This window comes from Cupressus sempervirens, chromosome 3, assembly GCF_028749045.1.
Source record: "Cupressus sempervirens isolate cs-2001-9-10 chromosome 3, ASM2874904v1, whole genome shotgun sequence".
Lineage (NCBI taxonomy): Eukaryota > Viridiplantae > Streptophyta > Pinopsida > Cupressales > Cupressaceae > Cupressus > Cupressus sempervirens.
The window spans coordinates 1,112,231,282-1,112,256,493 of NC_143120.1; the positions used below are offsets into that span (position 1 = coordinate 1,112,231,282).

At 38.3% G+C, this 25,212-nt stretch overlaps 1 protein-coding gene across 10 annotated transcripts in view; it reads right to left on the reverse strand.

Annotated features, from left to right (window-relative positions):
- The window catches only part of LOC149570682 (P-loop containing nucleoside triphosphate hydrolases superfamily protein), a 188,976-nt gene that overhangs the window by 21,703 nt on the left and 142,061 nt on the right, over positions 1 to 25,212 (reverse strand). For 7 of the 10 annotated variants that reach the window (XM_089823228.1, XM_089823224.1, XM_089823227.1 and 4 more), the window contains one exon: positions 21,779 to 21,835. The exons of the other annotated variants lie outside the window; for them this stretch is intronic. In XM_089823228.1, the coding sequence (XP_089679354.1) occupies positions 21,779 to 21,835 (57 nt within the window). The remainder of the gene's footprint in view (positions 1 to 21,778; positions 21,836 to 25,212) is intronic. 10 annotated transcript variants of the gene reach the window in all.

The window sequence follows — 25,212 nt, forward strand, 5'->3', positions numbered from 1 at the left end:
CCCCTCCCTCTTAGTGCTCTTTTGCTCATTGGACAAATAACATCTCACAAACAAGCTAGGTGACTTCCTCCAATAAATTTCATTAAAATAGATTTTTATGATGCCTCTGAAGGCAACCCAGCTAATTTCAGTATTTGGATTGCCTTTAGAAATCATGAAGGGAAAATCTTTAAAGCTCCATGTGAATATCTTCCAGTTGGATCCAATAATGTGCCTGAGTTCTCTTCTTTCAGCTTTAGCTTGTCCTTTGCATTGAAATTCGGAATCCCAAAGCTTCACATTGGAGATTATTCAATGCTCACAATTAACTCAGTCGTTTACAACTGTCTTTGTACGGAACCTGAACTATAGTGTTGGTCAAATCAGTCTCCTTTTAGATTTATTTCAAATATCACATTTTTACAAAGAAGCCAATACGTGTGCAGATGGATTAGCTAATTCCTTCATAACCCTCTTTATTTGCATTATCTTTTCATACCAATTTCAAACTTCCTTTGCTTCCACCACTCATGTTCTCTGCTGCCCTTTTAACATCCTCCTTCCTTGACTTATCGCTGTCCAATTTTTAAATCTCCTTCTTATTGTCTGCTAAAGTTATTTCATATTTATTTTCTGCTATGCTTTACTTATGATTTTTTCCCTTGTCCCTTTATCGGGTATTATGTATATAGTAAAATTTTCTTATTTGTGGCACCTTCCATATATTACCCCTGTAATGATATCAAACAATTCTTTATATCTTGTTAAGGATGGGATGAGTATCCCAAGCTAATTTTCCTAATTATATTGCTCCATTATTGTATATCTTCTTAATAAGGTTAATTACTTTTTGTTTAACTTAACCCGTGCTCCTTCTAATTAGTGATTATTGACACTTGATAAATAAACTTCATTGGCGACTCATGTAGCTTTATGGTTAGTAACTTTAGTTGTTATCCTGTGATTAATTATGGTTTACTATACTAATAACTATTAGTCTGGTACCTTGTTGGATCGTTGTATGAGTATTAATCGTTTGTTCACTTTAACCTTCATTGTTGCTTCTATCGGTATATATTATTATAATATTTGGTGTTTATGTAATGTCCCCATCCCTAGGATATAATTTGAAAATAAATATTAGAAATAAATAAAAATAATAATAATAATTTAATACCAAACATGTAATAATCAATATAAAATTGATTAATCAAATATTAATAACTTGGAGGTCATTGATTGTGATGCAGTGGTCACCGTTTCATCATCCTTTTTAGCAGAGGCCGAGTCAGCCCAGCCAGTACCGGCGACGAACATGGAGCTTGCGCAGTTTGACCAACCGGACGTGATGGATAGAGCTAGTGAGTTTTTGAGGCAGCAGTTTTGACTCACTCCGGCGAAGCGGGGTCCGTCCATTCAGTCTCCTAGGCGTTCGAGAACATCACCAGTAGTACTAGTACCTCAGCTTCAGGAGGAGGGAATGCCACATGCCGTGGTTGCGCCAACAGCAGAGAGGGCGGCACCGGATGTGGGCATGGCTCCCGCTGATGAGGAGAACAGTGATGCGGAATGGTCGTTGGAGGCCTTCGCCAAGGAGGACTATGGGTCGGATGAGGACAGGTGCCGAGATTACCTCAGGACTATGAAGTCTACATTGAAGAAGGGGCACGATGTGGCAATTCAGGCCCTGACTCGACAGATGGAGTGGCACTTGATCAAAGCATATATCAGTGGGATTTGTCCTCGGTGATTTCAGACTTGCTTTATAGACAGGGGTTGGCCGGCGACGGAAACAGCTGAGATGTTGGCAGATTGGGCCACTGAGCCGGAGTTGGGACCCAGTGACACTCCTATGATGAACCTGGCACATGAGATTGTGGGACTATACAAAGATGTTTACTACGGTCGTCGGCGTGCGGAGGCGGACAGGGCTGCAGCGGAGAGATCATTGGCAGCCGAGACTGAGGCTAGACAGAAGCTAGCCGCCGACTTGGCCGACCAGCAAGCAGCATGGGCCGCAGAACGGGAAACACTACTAGCAGATTTGGCAGCAGCGTGCAGGAGAGGGATGGGGCTAAGCAAGGTACGAAGGCAACGGTTCGACATAAGGATGCGGCTAAGCACGAGATGCAGTTAGCCAGGATGCAAGCCATGGATGCGGCACTTCTTCTAAAGGAGGCCGTCGAAGTTAATTCTCAGATTCAAACAGATCTCCGCATCAAGACAGAGCAAGTGTATGAGTTACGTCGCCAGCAGCACACTTCTAGGACGCCCCCTTGTCTCTAGTTTCTTCTGTGGTCTGTAAGTTGTCTCCTAATTTTGTTAGTAGTCAAGAGACGACTTTTTTTTTTGGGGGGGATGGTGTTAGCCGACTAGATGGTTCCAACGTTATTTTCTATTCTGTAGCCGACGGTCCAGCGGTGTTCTGTAGCCGACAGTCCGGTGGTGTTTCTGTATTCTGTAGCTGACGTCATCGGTAAATAGTTTGTAGCGGATAGAATAAGTGTGGTCGACAGACTCCTTCGGGAAGGTTCGTATTGTTTCATCCCACTCGTCTATACTCTATAAAGAGTTAGGAATGAAGTTCCAAGGTGAATAAACTTTGGACTAGGATACAACTGGAGAATCTATATGTTATTTAATGTTGAATAGCATACAACCAAATATGCACTTTTTAAAATTTCAAGACTTGGAGCTTTAAATATATTCCTATTTCTTTGATTTGGATAATTGGGTTTGTCTGCAAATCTGCACACACTGGTTATATGAAACAGAATTCCCAAATGTCGTTAACAAAGGGATTCCAGTAGATTGCTTTAAAAGGTATTGAGATAGCAATACTGCCTTGATAGACACAGACCATTGATTCTTGACAGCAGCTCTTCCTGGAGCATTCTGATTGAAAGAAGCCGGTTAGACTTATGAAATAACCGTGGAGGAATGTGTACGAAATGCAGAACCTGTCAAGTGCCCTGAAGAATTAACAACAGATAAAGATTGGAACCTAGAGATTCTGGAAATTATCTATTGCTTTTGAGCATCTAATCTGCAGCATACAACATGATGAAGTTGTACAAATCTTATCAGGCCTTACTGAAAGGAATATTTTATTTTCAGTCTTCAAGCAGTGAATTGGATTTGCTTCTATGCCCAATAATATATAGTTTCTGCCTTGTTCCATTTGGCTTCCTGGATATGAAAACTAGAGGAGGACCCATAAACGAGCATCATAACCAGCAGATAGAGGCAAAGTCTTTGGTACTGAAAATCGAAATTTTCTCATTTGTGCTTTCTTAACATGGGCAGATCCCGTCTGAAAGGAAGATGAAGCATTTATAATATATTTTGGGAAAGGATTTAATAGACAGCAAGTTAGTTAATATGTAGTCATTGGCATAGATGCCGTTACATCCTTGGAAGGTGATATCAAAATTAGAAGATGCCCAGCAATCAAGGAGCGTACAGGTAGTTCTGAAAAGGACTTGTATAGTATGAATCGCTGGAGAAGAAGTTTTGTCAGGAGCAACTTTATATATGCCCAGTCCCTACCCTGTTTAAACAAATTTGGGAGACATCTGAAAGGATTCGAATCCTTTAGTTCTACTCATCAATTTCTAACTATCTTTTGCATTTGCTGCAGGCTCTCAGGCGGAGATGTAAGCGATGGAGAAAAGAACAAATTGAATGCAATTCACAAACCGAGGAGTGAAGAAACTCAGTTGCTTATCCAGCCCAGTCGATTTTAGACAAAGATATGATGGGACGATAATGTCTTTGCGCAAAAAATGCCGCCCAATCCACCATTGCGTCCAGAAATCCATGACTCAGTTTCTTGTTAGTTCCTGCCAAAGCTTAGATGTATATGAAGAAATGAAATATAAAAATTTCTATGTTCGGGATACTGCATGGAAGACACTAGTCAAGTATCATGGATTAATTATTCAAATAATCCTAGAAGACCCATTATATTTTTGGGCCGCCTCCTTTGATTATGGTTATTTATTTTGGATTTACTATTGTAAAGATCCTTGCTAAAATACCGCTAAACTTACCAAGGCTGAAGTAAGGAATTTTTGTCAAACACTTAGCATGCAATCTGAACTGTACTGCTGTAGAACGAAACTGAATATGTTCTATGGAAATTCCGTCAGACACTTGGCATAAAATCAACTAAACTGCTGATAGTAAATAACTGATTGAAAATTGTTAATGCCAAACCCACACAAAACAATGATGTTAAACAGTACCAATGGATATGCATTCAATATAGATGTCACTTACCTCAGAGATTTTGCAATTAATTGACACTTGAAACTATTACAAATATGCAACACTAAGAGTCCTTATTGAATGGACTGATTATGATTTCACAGTAGGCTCTGACTGAATACAAATGACTGAATTATTGCAAAACCATTACACAGTGACTGAACTTTTAAACCCTTATATCTGAATATGACATTTGCAATTTTTTGAACCAAATGCAATCAAAATGGAACCTGATTACCGCCAAAAATGCTGTGGTCGAATGCTGAAGCTGGAACAACAATGCTGTGCCCAGAAAACTGCTCCAGATCAGACCCTGTACGGCCAGCACTTACAGCCGTACCTGTGCAGACTTTATGGCCCTTGGCAAAAATAATTGCTGGAGTGTTAGCTGCCGAAAATGCCAAGAAAAGGGGCACCTAGGGTGGTAGAATGACCTCCCAAAATTGTAAAATCAGACTCCTAGCCGGTTGGAAGTTATGAGCAAAAATGTCTGCCGTTGTTGCATAACAGGACCTGTCAAAAACGCCTCAGAAATGCCCTGTTTTATATCCAAGAACTGATCCTCTTGATGTATCAATAAGGCACAAGTCTTCTTGCAACAAAAACCCTCAAACCCTCAATCAAATCTCTGTCCAAACTGAATATACCAATGAAGAGCAATATGAAATGGCTGAGTACCACTTCCAATGTGCAACCCTTCAAAAGGTCTTTCACTTCCTCAGTTATGCAATCTCTTGAGAGGTATCATTCTCAAGGATTATGCTGAATATTTGCAGACTATCAAGCTCCACAAATGCTCATGGAAGATGTAGTTGAGTTACCAAATCCCGTATATGCAAATGAGAGGCCAAGCCCTCTATTTATTCACTTTTCTAAGAAGTTACTAAGAACTTCTAGAAGCATCCATTATAAAATCTCATTATAATGCACTTTTATAATTAAATAACTTTATAAAATAAAAAGTGCAACTTAACTTAGAATTATAACATGTAAGCCCCATATAAATAAAATAATATCTCCAAGAGCATTATAAGCCATCCAATCACCAAATAAATGCCAAAATGACTCTCTCATCAATCCCATCTGCCTATGAGAGTCTGTAATAGGCAAATCCATGAACAATGCCATGTCATACTAAAGAGGGGACATTACAGCGCGCCCCTCCTAAAATTGCTTGGCCTCAAGCAATCTCAGCGCCGAGGGCTGCAAAATAGCTTCCCCCTCCCAAGTAGCATCCTCAACAAGTAGATCTTTCCACTTAACCAAGTATTCTCTGATCACCCTCCTGCGAAGCTTCTTTTCTCTGCTCTCGAGGATGGATTCTGGCACTAGGATCAATTTTCCCTCATCATCTAAGGGAGGTAATACTGCAGACGGCACCACATTCTAACCCAACACCTTTTTGAGACGTGACACATGAAACACATTGTGCACTCTGTTGTCTGCGAGAAGTTCCATCTCATAAGGCACCTCACCAACTCGCCTGATAATCCTGAATGGTCCATAATAGCATGGTTTGAGTTTCTCTACACCACTCTTCTTAAGAGTAGACTACCTGTAGGGCTGCAACATGAGGTAAACCATATCATCTACCTCAAAACTACGCTCAGTCCTCTTCTAGTCTACATACTGCTTCTATTGGTTCTGAGCTCTAGTAATATTGTCCCTGAGAGTAGCAATTATATCCTTACTTTCCTATAACAATTCACCTACGCTAGGTACCCGGCTGTCGTCCAACAACAAATCCAAGAAACTGGGTGCCTCATAACCATAAAGTGCCATGAAGGGTGTCATCTGTATAGTCATGCAATATGTAGTATTGTAACAATACTCAGAGATATATCCACCTGACCCAAGCTCGCCACTGAGCTGCCACATAATTCCTCAAATATCCTTCCACCCATTTGTTCACAATCTCCGTCTGACCATCAGTCTGTGGGTGATAGCTAGTGCTGGGTGTGAGATCGGTGCCACATAACCGGAATATCTCCTGCCAGAAGTGACTCATGAAACGGCTATCCTTGTCACTCACAATGTTGCGAGGCAAACCGTGCAATCTGAAAACCTCCCGAAAACAAACCTGTGCCACCTGTGCTGCTGAGTGTGTAGTGGTGATAGGGAAAATGAGCATATTTCGTTAATCTATCTACCACCACATAAATACAATCCCGTCCCTGTGCTTTGGGCAAACCTGTGATAAAGTCCATGGAGATGCACTCTCACTTCTTGTCAGGTATAGGAAGTGGTTGTAGGAGCCCTGCCGGATAGGTGTGTCCTTGTTTGTTCTGCTAACAAACAAGACACTCTCGAACGTACTACAAAACATCAACCTTCAGCCCCTTCCAAGTGAACTGCTCTCGAACTGATCTGTAAGTCTTGAAGTACCCGGGATGGCCCGTTGTCGGTAAGTCGTGAAGTGCTCTCAAGATCAGTTGCTTAACCTTCGTTCCTGGGACTAAGTAAATCCTGTTCTTGTAAATGATCAAATCATTTACAAGTGTGTATCTGGTATCAATCATTGTTCCCTCCACTATATCAGAGGCCCGTGTATCCCTGGCATACTCTGCTATAATCAAGTGTCGCCAATCCTCTGATATCTAAACCATAGAAGTGAGGTGTGGCCTTCGAGATAGAGCATCTGCAACAACAAATTTAGTTCCCTTGACATATGTGATGTCAAAATCATATGCCTGCAGCTTACTTACCCACTTCTGCTGGCGATCATTCAGGTCCCGCTGTCCCAAGAAATGCCTCAAACTGTTATGATCAGTTTTAATACAAAACTTGCTACCCACAAGATACTGTCTGAATTTGGCCAAAGAATGCATGATGGCCAACATCTCCTTATCATATATACCGAATGAACGCTCGGGACCTTTGAGCTTCCTGCTCTCATAAGCTATAGGGTGCTTATTCTGCATAAGTACAGCACCTACTCCCTCTCCAGATGCATCACATTGAAGCTCAAATGGTTTCGTGAAATCAGGTAATGCTAGAACTGGGCACGTAGTCATTATCTCTTTGAATCTCATAAAACAATCCTGTGCCTCCTGAGTCCACACGAATCCCCCTTTTTTCAGTAAATCTGTCATGGGAGCTACATGTCGTGAATAGCCACTGACAAACCTGCGATAGAAACCACATAAACCAAGGAACCCCCTCAACTGTGTAAGGTTCTCTGGTGGAGGCCAATCAACAATAGCACAAAACTTTTCAAGATCCATCCGCACTCCATCTGCACTATAAATGTCTCCCAGATATAACAGCTCTGTCATCCCTAAGTCACATTTCGACTCCTTGGCATACAAGGACTCCTTCTGTAGAATGCTCAACACCGTCTCCAAGTGCTCTAAATGCTCCTGCCATTATCGGCTATAGATCAAAATGTCATCAAAAAACACCAACACGAATTTCCTCAACTGATGGTGGAAAACCCTATTCATAGTGGACTGGAAAGTGGCAGGTGCATTGGTCAAACCAAAAGACATGACTACAAACTCAAAGTGCCCACAATGACATCTGAAAGCAGTTTTCTCAATATCCTGTTCACGGACGCTAATCTGGTGATATCCTGATCACAAATCAATTTTTGTGAAATAACAAGCCCCATGCAATTCATCTATCAACTCATCAATGTGAGGAATGGGATACCTGTTCTTAATGGTTCTCTTATTTAACTCCCTATAATCAATACACATCCGAAGAGTTCCATCCTTTTTTACCAAAACAACAAAAGATGCAAAAGGTGACTTACTTGGTTGAATGTGACCCATAACTAACAACTCCTCGATGGTCCTCTCGATCTCATCCTTGAGTCACTTTGGGTGTCGATATGGTGTGATCATGATAGGCTTAGCACCTTCCTCCAGCTCAATAATATGCTCAATGCCTCTGTCCGATGGCCTGCCTAGTGGAATCTCACTAAATACCTTCTCATACTTGATCCTCAATTTCTGAATATCAGGATGATATTCAACCTTATGCTGCTCCTCTTGTGTAGGCATCAAAGTACAAACTGCTGCCCACTCTATATCATTATGCCTGGTTAATCTCTCCATCCACCTAAATGAGATAGTCCTGACATCACCATTACAGATAGCCTTTAGCACATGAGTCCTGCCATCCACCTCGAATCGTATCTCCATATCCTCCAGTCTCAGGGTAACCACCTTCAAAGAATGTAACCACTGCATCCCAAGTACTATGTCCACGTCACCCATGTTGATCACACGATAGTCCGCCTTAAACTCATAGTTGTTCAGGTGCAAAGGTAGGTCTCGTACCATCCTGTCACAATGAAGAGTATATCCATCAGCTACCTTGACTCTCAGTCCCTCGAACTCCTCAGCAATGAGTCCACGCCTCTCCACAAATCGTGCATCAATGAAATTATGCATGGTACCTATGTCCAACAATGTAATAACCTTCTACCCAGCCAAGACTCCCCGAAGTCTGAAAGATCCCTCTCTCTAGATACTAGACAGTCGTGCTTCCTGTACATGTAGCTCTGGTTCCTTCTTTTTCTCTGCACTGTCTATCTCCTGCTCTCCCTCTGCTTCATCAGGATCCTCATCATGGTGCTCTGAACTATCTGAATCTGAGCCCTCGTAATAAGCCCACATCGCCCGGTTGGCCTTCCCTTTAGGCCTCATAGGACAGTCATGGCCATACTCATAGGTACCTTTGCAATAGAAGCATAGCTTCTTCCTATGCAGGTCATTAAGTGTCTCATTGTCCAACCTCTTACTTTCCTCCTTAAGTAGCTGAGCCTCTCTATGAAAAGGTTTCCTGTCCTTATCTTTTCTCGAAGGGAAACTCATTGCCTGAAATTTATTTTTAGATGCTAAAGAAGAATCGATGTCACGAGCTTTCTTAATGGCTTCCTACAAAGTGGGAGGGTTGAGGGCTTTAATCCACCCTCTCAACAGATCCACCAACCCATCCATAAATAGAACCAGTATCCTCCATTCAGATACATCTGTTACTAACACTGCAAGTTTTTGAAACTCTAAAATGTATGTTTCCAATGATCCCCACTGTTTAAGCTGCGCTAAATCCTTGAAATGGAGTTCTGGATCCTTCCTATCAAAACGTTCAATCAGTCTCTCTGTAAACTCCACATATGAGGTAATGTGTGCATGACCCATAGTGACCATACCACGATGCCACCACTCGTGTGCTAACCCATCCAGATGAATTGCTACGTACTTAATAGCTTCTTCTTCAGGCATAGGGTTCAATTGAAAGTATGTGTCAAGCTTTTGAAACCAAGCTCTTGCTGTAGACTTCCCCAAGCCATCATAATATGGTAACTGAAGTTTCCCTACTTTCTTTCGTAGCTCATAGTTCTGGTTCCTGTCATGTCCACGTGGCATATGTTTCATCCGCACATCCATATACTCCCTAAAGGTAATTGCAACAGTGAAGTTTGGTCCTACAGCTTCCCAATCTCTCCTTAGCTGATCCTGTATATCAGTGATCCGGGGCTCTGGTTTCGGCTGCTCCGGAGCTCTAGGAGGAAAGGTGGGAATCATGGATCTTGAACTTACTGTCCTAGCTTGCTAGGGTGCATGACCGAAATTGTTCCCAACTTGTTCACCTCCATTTTGTGTCCCAACCTGATTATTCCCATTCTGATTGTTACCATTCTGATTATTTCCTCCACCCATGTTAGCATTCAACCCCATTTGACGAGCCATCATCTGCATCATAAGCTCCAATCTCTGATTCTGTTCTTGTGCCCTCTGTTCTGCTAATCGCTGTCCCTGTGCCAAGATCTCTAATAACTGTAAGAATCTTTCCTCTTCAGAATCCCCAGCATTCCTGTCTCCCATACTGCCAATAACCTATTCACCTGTATCAATATGATCCTCTAGATTTCCCTATTCCTCTTGTCTTGTGTTTAGACGAGCCCTGGTTCTTCTTAAATTATAGTGATGAGTTAAAGGTTGAACACTCCAATCTGTCATATCACCACCTATTCATTTTGTTTGTACCCACTAGGATGGCAGGATAAACAAGCTCTGATACCACTATAAAGATTCTTGCTAAAATACTGCTAAACTTGTTACAAATGTAAATGGCGGAATACTTGAATGAATTAATCAGAGATCAAACTGATCTATATATACAAAGAGGAGAGTCGAATAGAATAGAAACGTTCTATTCTAGACTACACCTAAATATTAGAAACATTCTAATATTTACAGAGATATAATAAGATACAATAGTGAGCATTAAAAAGAAATATGAAGGTTATTTTAATACCCCCCCTTAATGCTCAATCTATTTACTACACCAATAGATCCCCTATATTTAACAAACTTGTCAGGAACAAGGGGTTTTGTGAAAATATCTGCTGATTGCTCTGAGGTAGGGACATAGCGTAACTGAATAGATCCATCTTCTACTAATTGTCGGATGTAATGGCAATGAAGCTCTATGTGCTTGGTTTGTTCATGAAACACTGGATTCTTGGCAAGTTTGAGTATGTCCTAATTGTCTGAAAACAAAGAAGTCGGACTTGCTTGAGGAATATGCATATCTGCAAGCATCTGCCGGAGCCAAACTGCTTCACAAGCTGCCTTGACAGCTCCTCTATATTCTGCTTCTGTAGAGGAGAGTGCATGTGCCTGTTGCTTCTTACTAGTCCAAGTAACTGTTGCAGATCCGATACTAAACACATAGCCAGAAGTAGATTTCCTGTCATCAATTGAGCCGGCACAATCAGAATGGGTGAATCCACTGAGCTAAGGAGTAGTACTCCTTGTGTAAAGAAGACCATAATCTGAAGTACCATATACATAGCGTACCACACGTTTCGCTGCAATCCAATGATCAGTCTTGGGGTTTGTCATGAACCGTGAGTGTAGCTGACTGCAAAACTGAGATCAAGTCTAGTAGTAAGGTAGATGAGACTACCTACTAGCTGACTGAAGAGTGTTTCATCTACAGGAGGAGGAACAGATTGTGCAGACAATTTCCGACCAGTCTCCATAGGAGTGGAGGCAGATTTGCAATCCTGCATTCGAAACCTATCAAGCAAACTTCTAGCATACTTGGACTAAGACAAAAAAATACTATTGTCAATCTGCCAAACCTCAATACCTAAACAATAATGAAGCAATCCGAAATTTATCATATCAAAAGTTCTGCATAAATCCTGTTTGATTTCTGAAATCAAGTATTCTGAATTTCCAATAATGATCAAATCATCCACATAGACAACAAGAAAAAGAATATCATTACCAGAGTATTTAATATACAGATTACTGTCCGACGGACTACGCTGAAATCCTTGAGCAACCAAGTAATGATCAATCTTTATGTACCAAGCCCTAGGGGCCTGTTTAAGACCATAGAGGGCCTTCTGGAGTCTACATAACTGGCAACCTTAAAACTTGGGGGTTGCGTCATGTAGACTTCTTCCTATAATTCACCATTGAGAAAGGCGCTCTTCACATCCATCTGATGAACTTTCCAACCATACTGAGCTGCAATTGCAAGAAGAATGCGAATAGTGCTCATCTTGGCTGTTGGAGCAAATGTCTCCTCATAATCAATGCCTTCGCGTTGGGTGAATCATTGAGCAACAAGTCTGGGTTTGTATTTATCCAAGGTACCATCTGCATGGTACTTGACCTTATAGACCCATTTACAACTAATGGGTTTCTTCCCAGGAGGGAGATCTGAAAGAACCCAGGTGTGGTTCTTTTGAATACTCTAAAGCTCAGCATCCATTGCGTGTTCCCATTCTAGAATTCCTTTGGCCTCTGCATATATCTGGGGCTCAGGGATACTGTGGATGTTGGCCATAAGAGCTATATTAACTGTGTTGTGCTGAAGGCTCTTATTTCTGAAGGTTCTAACCCTCAATGAGTTCATCAAGACAAAGATCACTAATCGTTTGAGCCCAACATTTTGGCCAAAGAGTCGAGGAGCCAATATCAGATGTTGTTGGAATAGCTGGATGAGAAGCAGGAGCAAGAGTTGTATTATCTGGAAGTGACTGAGGTGGTGTATCAGTAGCATCAGATGACTCATATAAAATAGAAGAACCCAAGTCAGAGATTGCTGAAGACTGAATCTCGGAATGTAGTGGGGAGTCAGAGAGCGGAAATGGTTTGAGTTCCTCATCAAACACAACATCACGACTGAAGATTAAACAATCAGTATTTACATCAATCACTATAGGCCTTATGTGTGTGACTGTATCCTGTAAACATAAGTTTCTGGCTTTTGGAATCCAACTTAGTGCGTTTGGCATCAAGAATCCATACATATGCCAGAGAGTCAAAAACTTTCAAATGGTTGATCCTACGTTTGCAACCAGACCAGGCTTCCTCAGGAGTCTTATGATTAACTGCAAGGGTAGGTGACTGGTTAAGAAGGTAGACAGCTGTGGATACTACTTCTGCTCAATATTTTCTGGAAACATTTCTATGTTCTAACATAGCCCTAGCCATTTCTGTGATGGTACGATTTCGACGCTCTACAACACCATTTTGCTGAGGGGTGTGAGGTGTGGTGAACTGACGTCTAATGCCATGAGTAGTACAAAAGGCAGAGAAAGCAGAAGAACAGAATTCCCCCCCATTATCGGTCCTAAGAGTACGGATGGAGGAACCAGACTCTTTTTCTACTAGAGCTTTAAACTACTGAAATACAAGAAAGGCATCTGATTTTTGCTTAAGAAAATATACCCACATTTTGCGACTGAAATCATCCACAAAGAGTAAAAAATACATGTTCCCAGTAATAGAAGGAGTATTCATAGGACCACATACATCAGCATGGACCAGCTGGAGTACTCTAGATGCCCGCCATGATTCACCATTCTTAAATGGTGTCCTATGTTGCTTCCCTGCTTGGCAAGCTCCGCAAACGCAATGGTTCTGGGTCTGAATATTAGGTAGGCCATGGACTAAATTATCCCGAGCAAGTTGTGCTAGATATTGAATGTTCAGATGACAATATCGCTAATGCCAAAGACTGCTGAGAGCGGATGATTCGGCGATGAAGGCATGCTCAAGGGAATCGCCTGAATCTACAAGCCTATAAATACCATGGTCCTCAATATCGAAAGCAAGGGTAGTGCGAGAAGCACTATCAATAATCGAACACTTATTTCCACTAAAAATGACATCCAACTGAGGAGAGTGCTTCATAATCTGACTAACAAACAGAAGATTATGTTTCATGCCATGAACATAACATACATTGAGAAACACGAGTTTTCTTCCTTCAGACTGAATCTAAACATTGCCCTTGCCGACAATATTGTATTCTTCGCCACCTACAAAGATTACTGAGTCAGAATAGGGAGTAAATTCAACAAACCAATCAAGCCTATGAGTGAAATGTTAGGAGGCACCAGAATCGATGTACCAAGCAGAAGATTTCACATGATTTGCAGGTATGCTGGCTATAAAGGCATGGTAGATAGATTCTTTTTGCTTTGAGTGTTGAGCAACATTGGCTTGCTATTTAATTGAGTCTGACTTCTGATGCTGCTGATACAAATGCTTATAATATGTGAATATTTCAAATGGCACAAACTTCGAGGTGAGAAAATGAAAGACCCAAAAAAATTGGAGTACCTAGAAAAGAGCTCGAAAAACCTAGAAATAAAATGTCGGTATCCAGATCCGCTGGCTCGAAAATTGAGGCACAAAAAATGAGGCACCCACAAAAATTTGATGAAGACCCATTTGAGATTTCAAAAAACCCACCAAGAATATGTGATCAGAAAATTTTTCCGAAGTCAAAAAAGTAGGGTTTCGAGCAGAATAATAGTCGGTGGCCAAAGAGGTCAAAAAGGCAAAAAAATGATGTTTGCAGGTAGAAAAAACAACAAAATCCAGCAACATAAACGTGAGCAGAATATCCAACAGGGATAGACAGACCCGTTTTTTTTTTAAAAACCAAAAAATCCCACTTTTTGAGATCTGGGTGTGAACAAATTTGAAAAAACGACCTCCAAATTAGAAAAAACGACCTTCAAATTTGTGATTTACAGACTAAGCCACGGGTTTCCAAGAAAAAAAATTGCAGAAAACAAATCCATGATTTTCCAAGAACGCTAGTAGCTGAAGACACAATTTTTCAGTCGATTTGCACAGAGGATTTAAACCCTAGCTCTGATACCATGTTACAAATGTAAATGGCGGAATACTTGAATGAATTAATCAGAGATCAAACTGATCTATATATACAAAAAGGAGAGTCAAATAGAATAGAAATGTTCTATTCTAGACTACACCTAAATATTAGAAACATTCTAATATTTACAGAGATATAATAAGATGCAATAGTGAGCATCAAAAAGAAATATGAAGGTTATTTTAATAAAACTTACCAAGGCTGAAGTAAAGAATTTTTGTCAAACACTTAGCATGCAATCTGAACTGTACTGCTGTAGAACGAAACTAAATATGTTCTATGGAAATTCCGTCAAACACTTGGCATATAATCAACTAAACTACTGATAGTAAATAACTGATTGAAAATTGTCAATGCCAAACCCACACAAAACAATGATGTTAAATAGTACCAATGGATATGCATTCAATATAAATGTCACTTACCTCAGAGATTTTGCAATTAACTGACACTTGAAACTATTACAAATATGCAACACTAAGAGTCCTTATTGAATGGACTGATTATGATTTCACAGTAGGCTCTGACTGAATACAAATGACTGAATTATTGCAAAACCATTACACAGTGACTGAACTTTTAAACCCTTATATCTGAATATGACATTTGCAATTTTTTGAACCAAATGCAATCAAAATGGAACTTGATTACTGCCAAAAATGCTGTAGTCGAATGCTGAAGCTGGAACAACAATGCTGCGCCCAGAAAACTGCTCCAGACCAGACCCTGTACAGCCAGCAGGTACAGCCGTACCTGTGCAAACTGTACGGCCCTTGGCAAAAATAATTGCTGGAGTGTTAGCTGCCGAAAATTCCAAGAAAAGGGGCGCCTAGGGTGGTAGAATGACCTCCCAAAATTGTAAAATCAGACTCCTAGCAGGTTGGAAGTTATGAGCAAAAATGTCTGTCGTTGTTGCATAACAGGACCTGTCAAAAACGCCTCAGAAATGCCCTGTTTTATATCCAAGAACTGATCCTCTTGATGTATCAATAAGGCACAAGTCTTCTTGCAACAAAAACCCTCAAACCCTCAATCAAATCTCTGTCCAAACTGAATATACCACTGAAGATCAACATGAAATGGCTGAGTACCACTTCCAATGTGCAACCCTTCAGAAGGTCTTTCACTTCCTCAGTTATGCAATCTCTTGAGAGGTATCGTTCTCAAAGATTATGCTGAATATTTGCAAACTATCAAGCTCCACAAATGCTCATGGAAGATGTAGTTGAGTTCCCAAATCCCGTGTATGCAAATGAGAGGCCAAGCCCTCTATTTATTCACTTTTCTAAGAAGTTGCTAAGAACTTCTAGAAGCATCCATTATAAAATCTCATTATAATGCACTTTTATAATTAAATAACTTTATAAAATAAAAAGTGCAACTTAACTTAGAATTATAACATGTAGGCCCCATATAAATAAAATAATATCTCCAAGAGCATTATAAGCCATCCAATCACCAAATAAATGCCAAAATGACTCTCTCATCAATCCTATCTGCCTACGAGAGTCTATAATAGGCAAATCCATGAACAATGCCATGTCATACTAAAGAGGGGACATTACAACTACCAAAGTATTTGTAATTAGGTATCATGAAGGGGTGTGTCCATTCCTTACGTACCTTTTTATTTATTATAAATATGCAATACAAATAGAGAACAGGAGACAATACAAGATTCATATTAAAAAATTTACGTATATTTATGCACTTGATATATTTTATTCTTTCAATGGTAAATAAATGAAGTTTTGAACTAAGCTTGTGGATGGTGGATTATCACATGAGTTCTCGTGCGATTCTGGAGTCGAACTATAATGGATGGATCATCTGTAAGGAGTGTCTCAAGTATAATTTTATTTCCAGATCAGTAAGAAATATTTATTTTAATTTATTTGCATTAGAGTTTTAAATGATTATTAAGTTGTGTCATTTATAAATGTTTTTTATTAATTTCTATAAATATTTTAATATTTGGATAAGTGGACTGGGTCATTATTGCATTTTAAATTTGATAAAAATAAATATTGTGAAATATTTAATTATTTTCGTATTTATGTCTAATTTGTCTCCACAGGAGTTAAAATGCATTTTAGACTAGTTTAAATTACGTTTATATAATTGATTTGTCGCGTCAGAATTATTAAAATTGTTTATAGTTAAAATATATTACACTTTATAAAGTTGTACGTTTCAACTAATAATATTGACTCTAATTGCTCATTTAATTAAGCACTGGTCTTTTATTATTGATTCATAATACATATGCTAGCAAATGTTTCATTTCTTTTCATTGAGGAAATAATATATTCATTTGTTGCAATCATCTATAATAATCACTTTTATTTTTAAAAAACTCTCATATATTATTTTATTATTCTTAATTCATAATTCACAAATTTGAAGTTTTTCTATATTCCTTGCCATTAGGAAAACTTTCATTGTATTCATGTTTTAACCGATCTTCTTTAAACATCTTGGATATAAGGTTGTTGTCCAAGATCAGGTACACCCGCCTCGGTTTTGCAGAGTCAGAAGCGTAGGGGATTTGGATTGCATCGATCAATCCTGTCAAGTTGGCCTTAACCGGTTGGGTATCCCAACATCGAGCAGGCAAGGCTCATAGGATTCGAATCTACGGTTTTGGGAATTACAGATAGTAAAACTTCTCTGGCTCTCATGTTGCACATGGATAGGTCTCTTTCTGCCTCACTGCATTCTTCAAATTTTCCTTCGTCAACAATCGTCTTGTTAGCTTTTGTCAAAACCCAATATCCCAGACCCATGCATAGCAGATGAGTCTTCATCTTCTCCTTCCAACTGTCGTAGTTGACCCTATCAAATCTAGGACTATCCTTTCTGAAAAGATTCGCCATCGATCTCCAAAAGCTATTAAGCTTTCTCTTCAAGGACCTGATTCTCTGATACCTTAACAATTCTTAACCATGTGAGCAATATAAACAAAAACCATAACAATGTACTCATGCACAATAACACCAAATATGTTAACTGGGGAAACCCTTCATCGGACGGAAAACCCCGGTGGGGATGGTACCCACAATATGATGTACTAATATAAAAGTTCCTTGTTAGAGGATGGACCCTGTTAGGAGTCTATAAATACATTCAGTACATGAGTCCTTGTTAGGAGACTTTGAATCCCTAATAGGAGATTCCAACCCTGTTAGGAGTTGTTCCAGCTTTGTAAGGAGTTGTGGAAGACAGATGGACCCAATGTCCAAACAGCTTCAGGGCAAGACCAATGAACCCACTATCCAAATGATCTATGTATTATTCTTTGCAAAATAATAGATATGAAATGTACTTCCCTCCTCTATCTTTGTCCTGTCAACCGAACCTCTGCTCCTTCAGATCTTGTAACCAGATCACAAAACTCGCATCCAATAATCCCTTGGATCACTTACACGCATTACACTTTGCTCCTTGCACTTCGCAATTGATACTCAATACAATACATTTTTCAAACAAGGAAAACATCTTTCCTTTATACCATATCTTTAAAATAATTCCTTGAGTCGGCCTTGAGGCTTTCCCAATTAATTATAATAAGATAATTAATTTATATACAATTACAAGAGCATTGTCTTCTCACAGTCTATATAACTTCTCACATGTGTGTTATTAGGGCTTGCGCACTTGTTGATGTCACCATCAGACTATCTTTTGTCACTAGTTGACTGCACATCTCATTATATCTCAGATGAAAGATATCATACAAAAATCAAAAACTACTTTACAGTTACTGTGTTTCTGTACTACTCACTTTAAATCAGGCATATCTTCTGTAGCACTTCGAGTTACGTCATGTGCACTTAACCATGTCATCAGAACATAGTGTAGAACATGCCCACAATCGAGCATCACCAGACAAGCAACACCTTGTCTATAATAACCCCAATAGGTTATAACTTCGTCAAACACCAAATTCTTTTATAATTTAGCACTTTGCAAGCAAGCTCTGATACAACTATAATAACCCCAACTAGTTATAACTTCAACAAACACCAAATTCTTTCATAATTCAATTGTTTGACATTTCGTCAAACACTTTGCAATCAAGCTATGATACAACTGTAATGAGCCGTGCTGGCTCTCAAACAATTTGTGATGAAGAATTGATTTTTTTTTTTTTTTTTATGTTTTGCAATTTTTGATACAACAATATAGCAGAAAAAGAGAAGATATTGCAATAATAATTTGAACTCAAATATTTGGAAATTACATAGGGAATATACAGCTGAAAATTCCAAATTTTAATATCAATTTAGATACTAAATATTTTCACAAAATATCAACAACCCAGTTGATAAAATATCCCCTATTATCCAAATCAACAATACCCAAAAAAAATTAGAAGTTACAATCCATGAACTTACATGTAGACATGGCTTCAAAACCCCATGAAATGAAGACTAACAATAGCAAAAGAATTCTCCAACAAATAAGTGCAACTGCAGATATGTTGCTCCCAAAGTGCATATAGAAAATAATGCCCAACAACAGATATAAATGGCACTCCACCAACTCCAAATTAACCAGCAAACAATTTGATATAACAATTCTAGCGAATCCTTTCACAAATTCGAGACCAACTTCCAGCAACAAGAAAAATTAAATTCCTCCTTAGCAACAATTAATACAGTAGGAGAAATGACAAATTGTATACCTCAGCTCAATTTGTTAATAAATTTTGGAATAATTCTCAGAATTGAATATACAATACTTCAGTTGTAGATCCCAAACCCTTATACTTCAGCAAGGGCATACAAAAATTAGAACTTCAAAAAAGTCACAAAAACGAGAAAGCAAAATAAGATTATCAAATAATTGGATGCTTTTCTCATCAAATGTCCTCATTTTATAATCTCCAAATGGCACCAATTTCCTAAAAAGAACTCCACTTAAGAAGCTTTCTCTACAATAATTAAAATATAATAAAGTGCCATTAATATAATTTATTAATTGCTTTTGGCTCAAAAAATGACCTTTTCCACCATAACTTAATATTCTCACGTGCAAGGCCACTGTTTCTTATTCCCACGATTTAAAACTTTTCGTCTCGGTTCCAACGAGCCATGATAATGAGGTGACCGACCAACAATACAACAAAAATACCAACCTCAGCGTATTTAGATGAATAATAATAATAATTCACCCGTCTTACAAAAACAACTGAAGAAGCATTAGAATCAAAATATGACAACACCAAAGTGTTCCTAATGATGAAAGACGATGAATGAACTTGACATGGTGACTTACTATAAATAGATGCTCCCTCCAAGATTCTTGGAGCCCAAACCGAAAACCTAAAATAAAAACTGAGAGCATCACCCAATTCCTCTAACTCAATTGACCTTATCAAAACCAACAGTTTGACTTACTATAAATAGTAAGTCCCTCAAATGGAGCCAAAACACACTATAGGCTGATGAAAAGCCTATAACTGCACAACAGAGACCCTCAAATCCCAATGTCAACTCACGAGGGTCGCGATGGTGAATTGACCAAGCCAACTGCATGAACTTGCTAAAAATGGGGGCATTACAATCCTCCCTCCCTAATATTGCTTGTCTCGATGCAATCCTAGAGCAAAATGAGCATCAAAGTCCACCTGGATCTGAAAGGTATAACTACATACTATCCCTGTTGTGTACAAGCAACTCATGTGCACCAACACCCAACTAATGGGCATCAACATCAAAATCATTTGAAAACTGACCCTAGGCCCTGATGGAGGCAATAACTCATTGGAACTCAACCCAACTGAAATACCAACTCTGTCCACACCTAAGTCCCCATCAAACTGATACTCACACCCAACTACATTGTGGAGATGGTAACAACCATAGGTATCTGAAATACTACCACTAACTCCAACCTCTGCTAAACCATCCCAGGTGTGTAGATAGTGCAAGGGGTCTAACTTGCAGTTGTCAATCCTATTTGCAAAAGATGGTATGAAACTAGAGCCAACCCACACCAATGTGAAACCAAGTCCTCTACCTGTGGGTCAAAAGAAAAGTGATGAGCCCTCCTCGCAATGTAATGTCAATAAAAACTCCCGATCTCTGTTAAGGGCTCATCATCATCAAACTCGGAATCAAAAGATGGCTACGATCCCTAAATCCAAACTATTGATTGGGAAGGATCCTGGGCAACCCTCTTAGCAAACCCAACCTCAAAATCTCTATGGAGAAGCATAGTAGGCAGTCTCTACAATCCTTCCCACCGATCTCTAAATAGCACAAGAGCCTCAGATGATAGTACCCTCAAACACTGTATGAATCCTCCTATACATCCAAACTCTCCAAAAGATACTCCATGAAAGACTTTGTGCAATAGAAATTATCTGTGGAAGCATCAACCTGCTCCCCACAATCCACAACAAATCCCTCTGAAAATGTGGCACTGCCAACTATCCAATGCCATCAGTTGTATGAGATGAAGAAATAGATTCGCTTCTAGCAAAAGGAAGCAAATCAACATGAGAGCTCGACTCCACTGATACTCTCACCTCATTCGTACCTACTGCACCTATAGCCTGGACGGATTTGTCTGCCACATAATCACGTCTCTCATCCCCAATCATGGAAGTACTAGCGGAGCTACCCTATTACTCTTTCCTTTTGACTAGAGAATCTTTTTGGTTTGGTCCCATTTGACATCAACTAATCTATTTTGTCTGCTCTATCTCGCCATGCATTGTTTTTGGTTGTACAGTAATATAATTGATATATAAATGTTAACTAGGTGCATGCCCAGTTTCTTTTTTGGGCTCACTTGTATATTTGCTTCGCTTTTTCTAATTCACACATTAAGTTATTGTTCTTTGAGATCTCTTCACACTATAAAAGATGCTTTTTATTAGTTTATTGATGATCTTTTCAGCTTTTGCCAAAAATGATATTAACTAGATAGAAGAATATCCTTTCCTCAACCTCTATATGAAAAGATTTAAAAAAAGTAAATCCTTCTAAGTTGTGATCTTGATAAAAAGAGATTTAATCAAACTTAAGTTGTCATCTTTGTAACGTGCCTATCTATCAAAGTACCAGCTTTTTAGATATATAGGGAACCTCAATATTGCTAGAACAATGATGTGTATGCATATAATGAGGGACCTAAGCTATTATTAATACAAAATTTAGCTTAGTTCACACCTTTTGCATGTCAAACTCTTTTCACTTATGTTGACATCATCCATACAAACCTTTACAAAGTATAAAAGATAAGTATTTCTAAGTTCAAGTCATCCTAAGACAACAAAAGTAAAAGGATCCAACTATATGCATTTAACTAAACTAGGAGTCGTCTATCACATTCAAACAAATCATCTATTGATACATACCCTCCTTAGAAATTGTCCACCATTTGATCTAGTGAATACCCATTCCTCTAGAAGTGCCTGAAACAAAGCAAAAAAAATGTTAAAAATTTGTGTAAAAAAAAAACATGTAGCAAACAAAGTATAAAAAAATGATTCCATCAACACCGTGGTTTGTATATAGCAAAATATGGTTGCATTTAATTGAGCAAAATAGCCACAGTCAAATGAAATCTAGTGAAGTAATAAAAATATGCATATATAGAGTAGGTTTGTAATTGCTGATTGAATGGAAGAGAAGAATATTTATCCAGTCTACAAGACACATACACAGGGTCACACTTTGAGGCATCTAAAAGTGACTAATTATTATTAAATAGCTTACAAGTATTCCTTAATCCATAGTACGGAGAAGGATAGCATACAGAAACGTGTAGTTTTCTCAAGATTTCCATTCTTATGGTAAATTCTGTAATATGCACCCAAAAAAAAAAAAATTCCCCTGAATGTTGGAGGTAAGAGTGCTTTGGAAGATAATACAAATATGCAGCATTAAATCATATTTGCAGTTTAACTTAGGGAAAATAACCACCAAAATACTCAAATATGTGCAATACCAATAAGATGGAAATAACTTTTGAATTTTCTATAGAGCTTCGACAACAAATAGACAATGAAACTAATGATAGCCAAAAGGCAAAATATTTTCATACAATGTTACAAACCTAACCAGAGGCAGCAACAACTTCAAACTAACAAACTAAAGTTTTGCAAGTCTCTTTGAATCAGTGCTTTTCCTTAGAATGAATGTTGTCCTTAGCTTTACTCTCCCTAAGCACTGCCAACCTTGCCAAAAATCAGACCAAACCCTAGGCATTTGGCTTCAAGACCTACAATATCCCTTCTCCAATTGCATGCTCAGCCAACGAATGGTACGGGTAGCAAGTTCTTCAGATCTACTAATTTATAAACTCCTTTGTAGTGAATCTCTTAGAAACAATATATATTGTAGTGGTCAAACATATACAAATGTCAAAGAAAAGAAACTTGGTTAGAGGTGGGATCTCTACCAAGTAGTCTTACCAGAGATCCCAAAGAGGCCTAAGGAAGACAGTCTTTATATGACAATTACCTAATCGAGATATAATTCTCACTAGAGGCTTAAGTAGTTTGAGAAGGATCTCTTCCGAAGGATTAGGAAGCATAGTATGGGTAGTATTTAGATTAATATTTACTTAATCCAATATTTCTAATGTGTTCCACATATAATTTCTCTATACTTACTAACAAATGGTTGCAAGTTACAACATTCAAATTTAGTCCACAAGAGGGGACACTACAATATATGCGTAGTCTTAGAATACAACACATGATTCTTAGACATACTTAATGTGCTTGTGCTATCACAATGTATGATAAAAGGTTCTGAAACTCTATCCCAATATCCTCTAGCATCTTCTTTATCCACATAATCTGATAACACTTGTTTGGTATAGCTACATACTCTGCTTCTAGTGTACTTTGTGAGATACAGTCATGTTTTTTGCTTGCCAAGAAACCAATCTTCTTCCAAGGAAAAATGCTCCACCACTGGTGCTCTTTCTGTCATCCAGACTGCCTGCACAATCTACATTAATATAAGCATATAAAGTAAAATCACTTGATCTGTCATACCATGAACAAAAATCAGGTGTACCCTTCAAATATCTGAATATTCTCTTTACTGATACATAATGTGCTTCTTTAGGATCTGCTTGAAATCTTTCTACTATGCCAACTACATTTTTTATATCTGCTATAGTGTGAATCAGATATTGCACACCCCCAATCATATATTTATACTTTTTCTACTCAATTGTAGCTGTCTCATCTTTGTTAGATAACTTCTGGCCAGTTACGTATACCAAAGGGCTTACAATTTTCCAAGCCAAATCCTTTTAACGAGTCTTTCAAATACTTAGCTTGTGATATGAAAATACCATCACTGCTCTACACAATCTGTAGACTTAAGAAATATTTCATCTCACCAATTATACTCATCTCAAATCATTTTTCATTTCATCAGCAAATTTGTCACTTTTTTCATCATTTCCTCCAAATATTATTGCATCCACAAATATTAGAATAATCAACAATCCATTCTCAATTTGTTTCAAATACAAATTGTTATCTGTCATACCTTTAGCAAATCCCAACTTTGCTAAATATTTGTCCAATCTTGCATACAAGGTTCTAGGTGCTTGTTTTAGACCATACAATGCTTTCTTCAATCTACATACCATGTCTTTTCCTTTTGTCAAAGGAAATCCTTCAAGCTTCTCAATGTAGACTTCTTCAAATTCTCCATTCAAAAATGTTGACTTAGATCCATCTAATACACTTTGAACTTCTTACTTGCTGCATAAGCAAAGAACATCCTTATTGCTTCCAAGTCTAGCAATAGGGGAAAATGTCTCTTCATAATCTATACCATTTTGCTATGAATATCCTTTGCATACCAATCTTGCTTTATTTCTTACAACCTCACCTCGTTCATTCATTTTGTTTCTAAAAACCCATTTAGTTCCTATAACATTCTTGTCTTTAGGTGTAGAAAACAATTCTCATGTCTCATTCTTCACAATCTACTCTAGCTCTTCCTTCATTTCTTGAATACAATGATTGTCCTTGCATGCTCATATGCACTTTTTGGTTCAACTTGAGAAATTAAACACAATTCATCATATACACTATTTATTGGCATAACTCCTTTATCTTTGCTTCCAATGATGTCATTAGCAGGGTGATTCTTTTGTCAAATTTATGTTTGGTGTAGGCATTACTGTTCCAACTCTTACTTCTTCTCTAAGTTAAGATCTTGGTTCTTCTCTTTTCTCAACAATTTGAACATCATTCTGCAAATCATTGCTAGTCTCAAAGAAAACTTCAACACATTTCCTATAACATTTTTGGAATTATCTTCTTCGTCAGAATTATAATCTAGCATACTTTCTTTAACTCCAAACTTTTCATTCATTTTTACATTTGCGCACTCAACAATAGTCTTAATTCTTTGATTAAAACATCTATCAGCTTTGTTTTTTAGTGAATAGCCAAGGAACATACCTTAATCGCTTCTTGCATCAAATATCATCATATCTCTTTATGTAACACTTAGTTCCAAATACTCTGAAATATTTTACTGAGGGTGCATGTACAAACCATAATTCATAGGGAGTCTTGTTTGTACCTTTTCTGATCTCCAATTTGTTCATTGTGTATACTGTTGTATTGATTGAGCGTCTCTCCAAAATGTCTTTAATACATCATTCTCAAACATTAGGGCTCTCGTTGCTTTTGTTAAAGACGTGTTTCTTCCTTTAGCAATCCCATTTTGTTCAAGGGTCTTAGGTGCTAATAGTTGTCTCTTGATGCCATTTACTTCACAGAAGGTGTTAAACTCTTTCGAGGTAAACTCA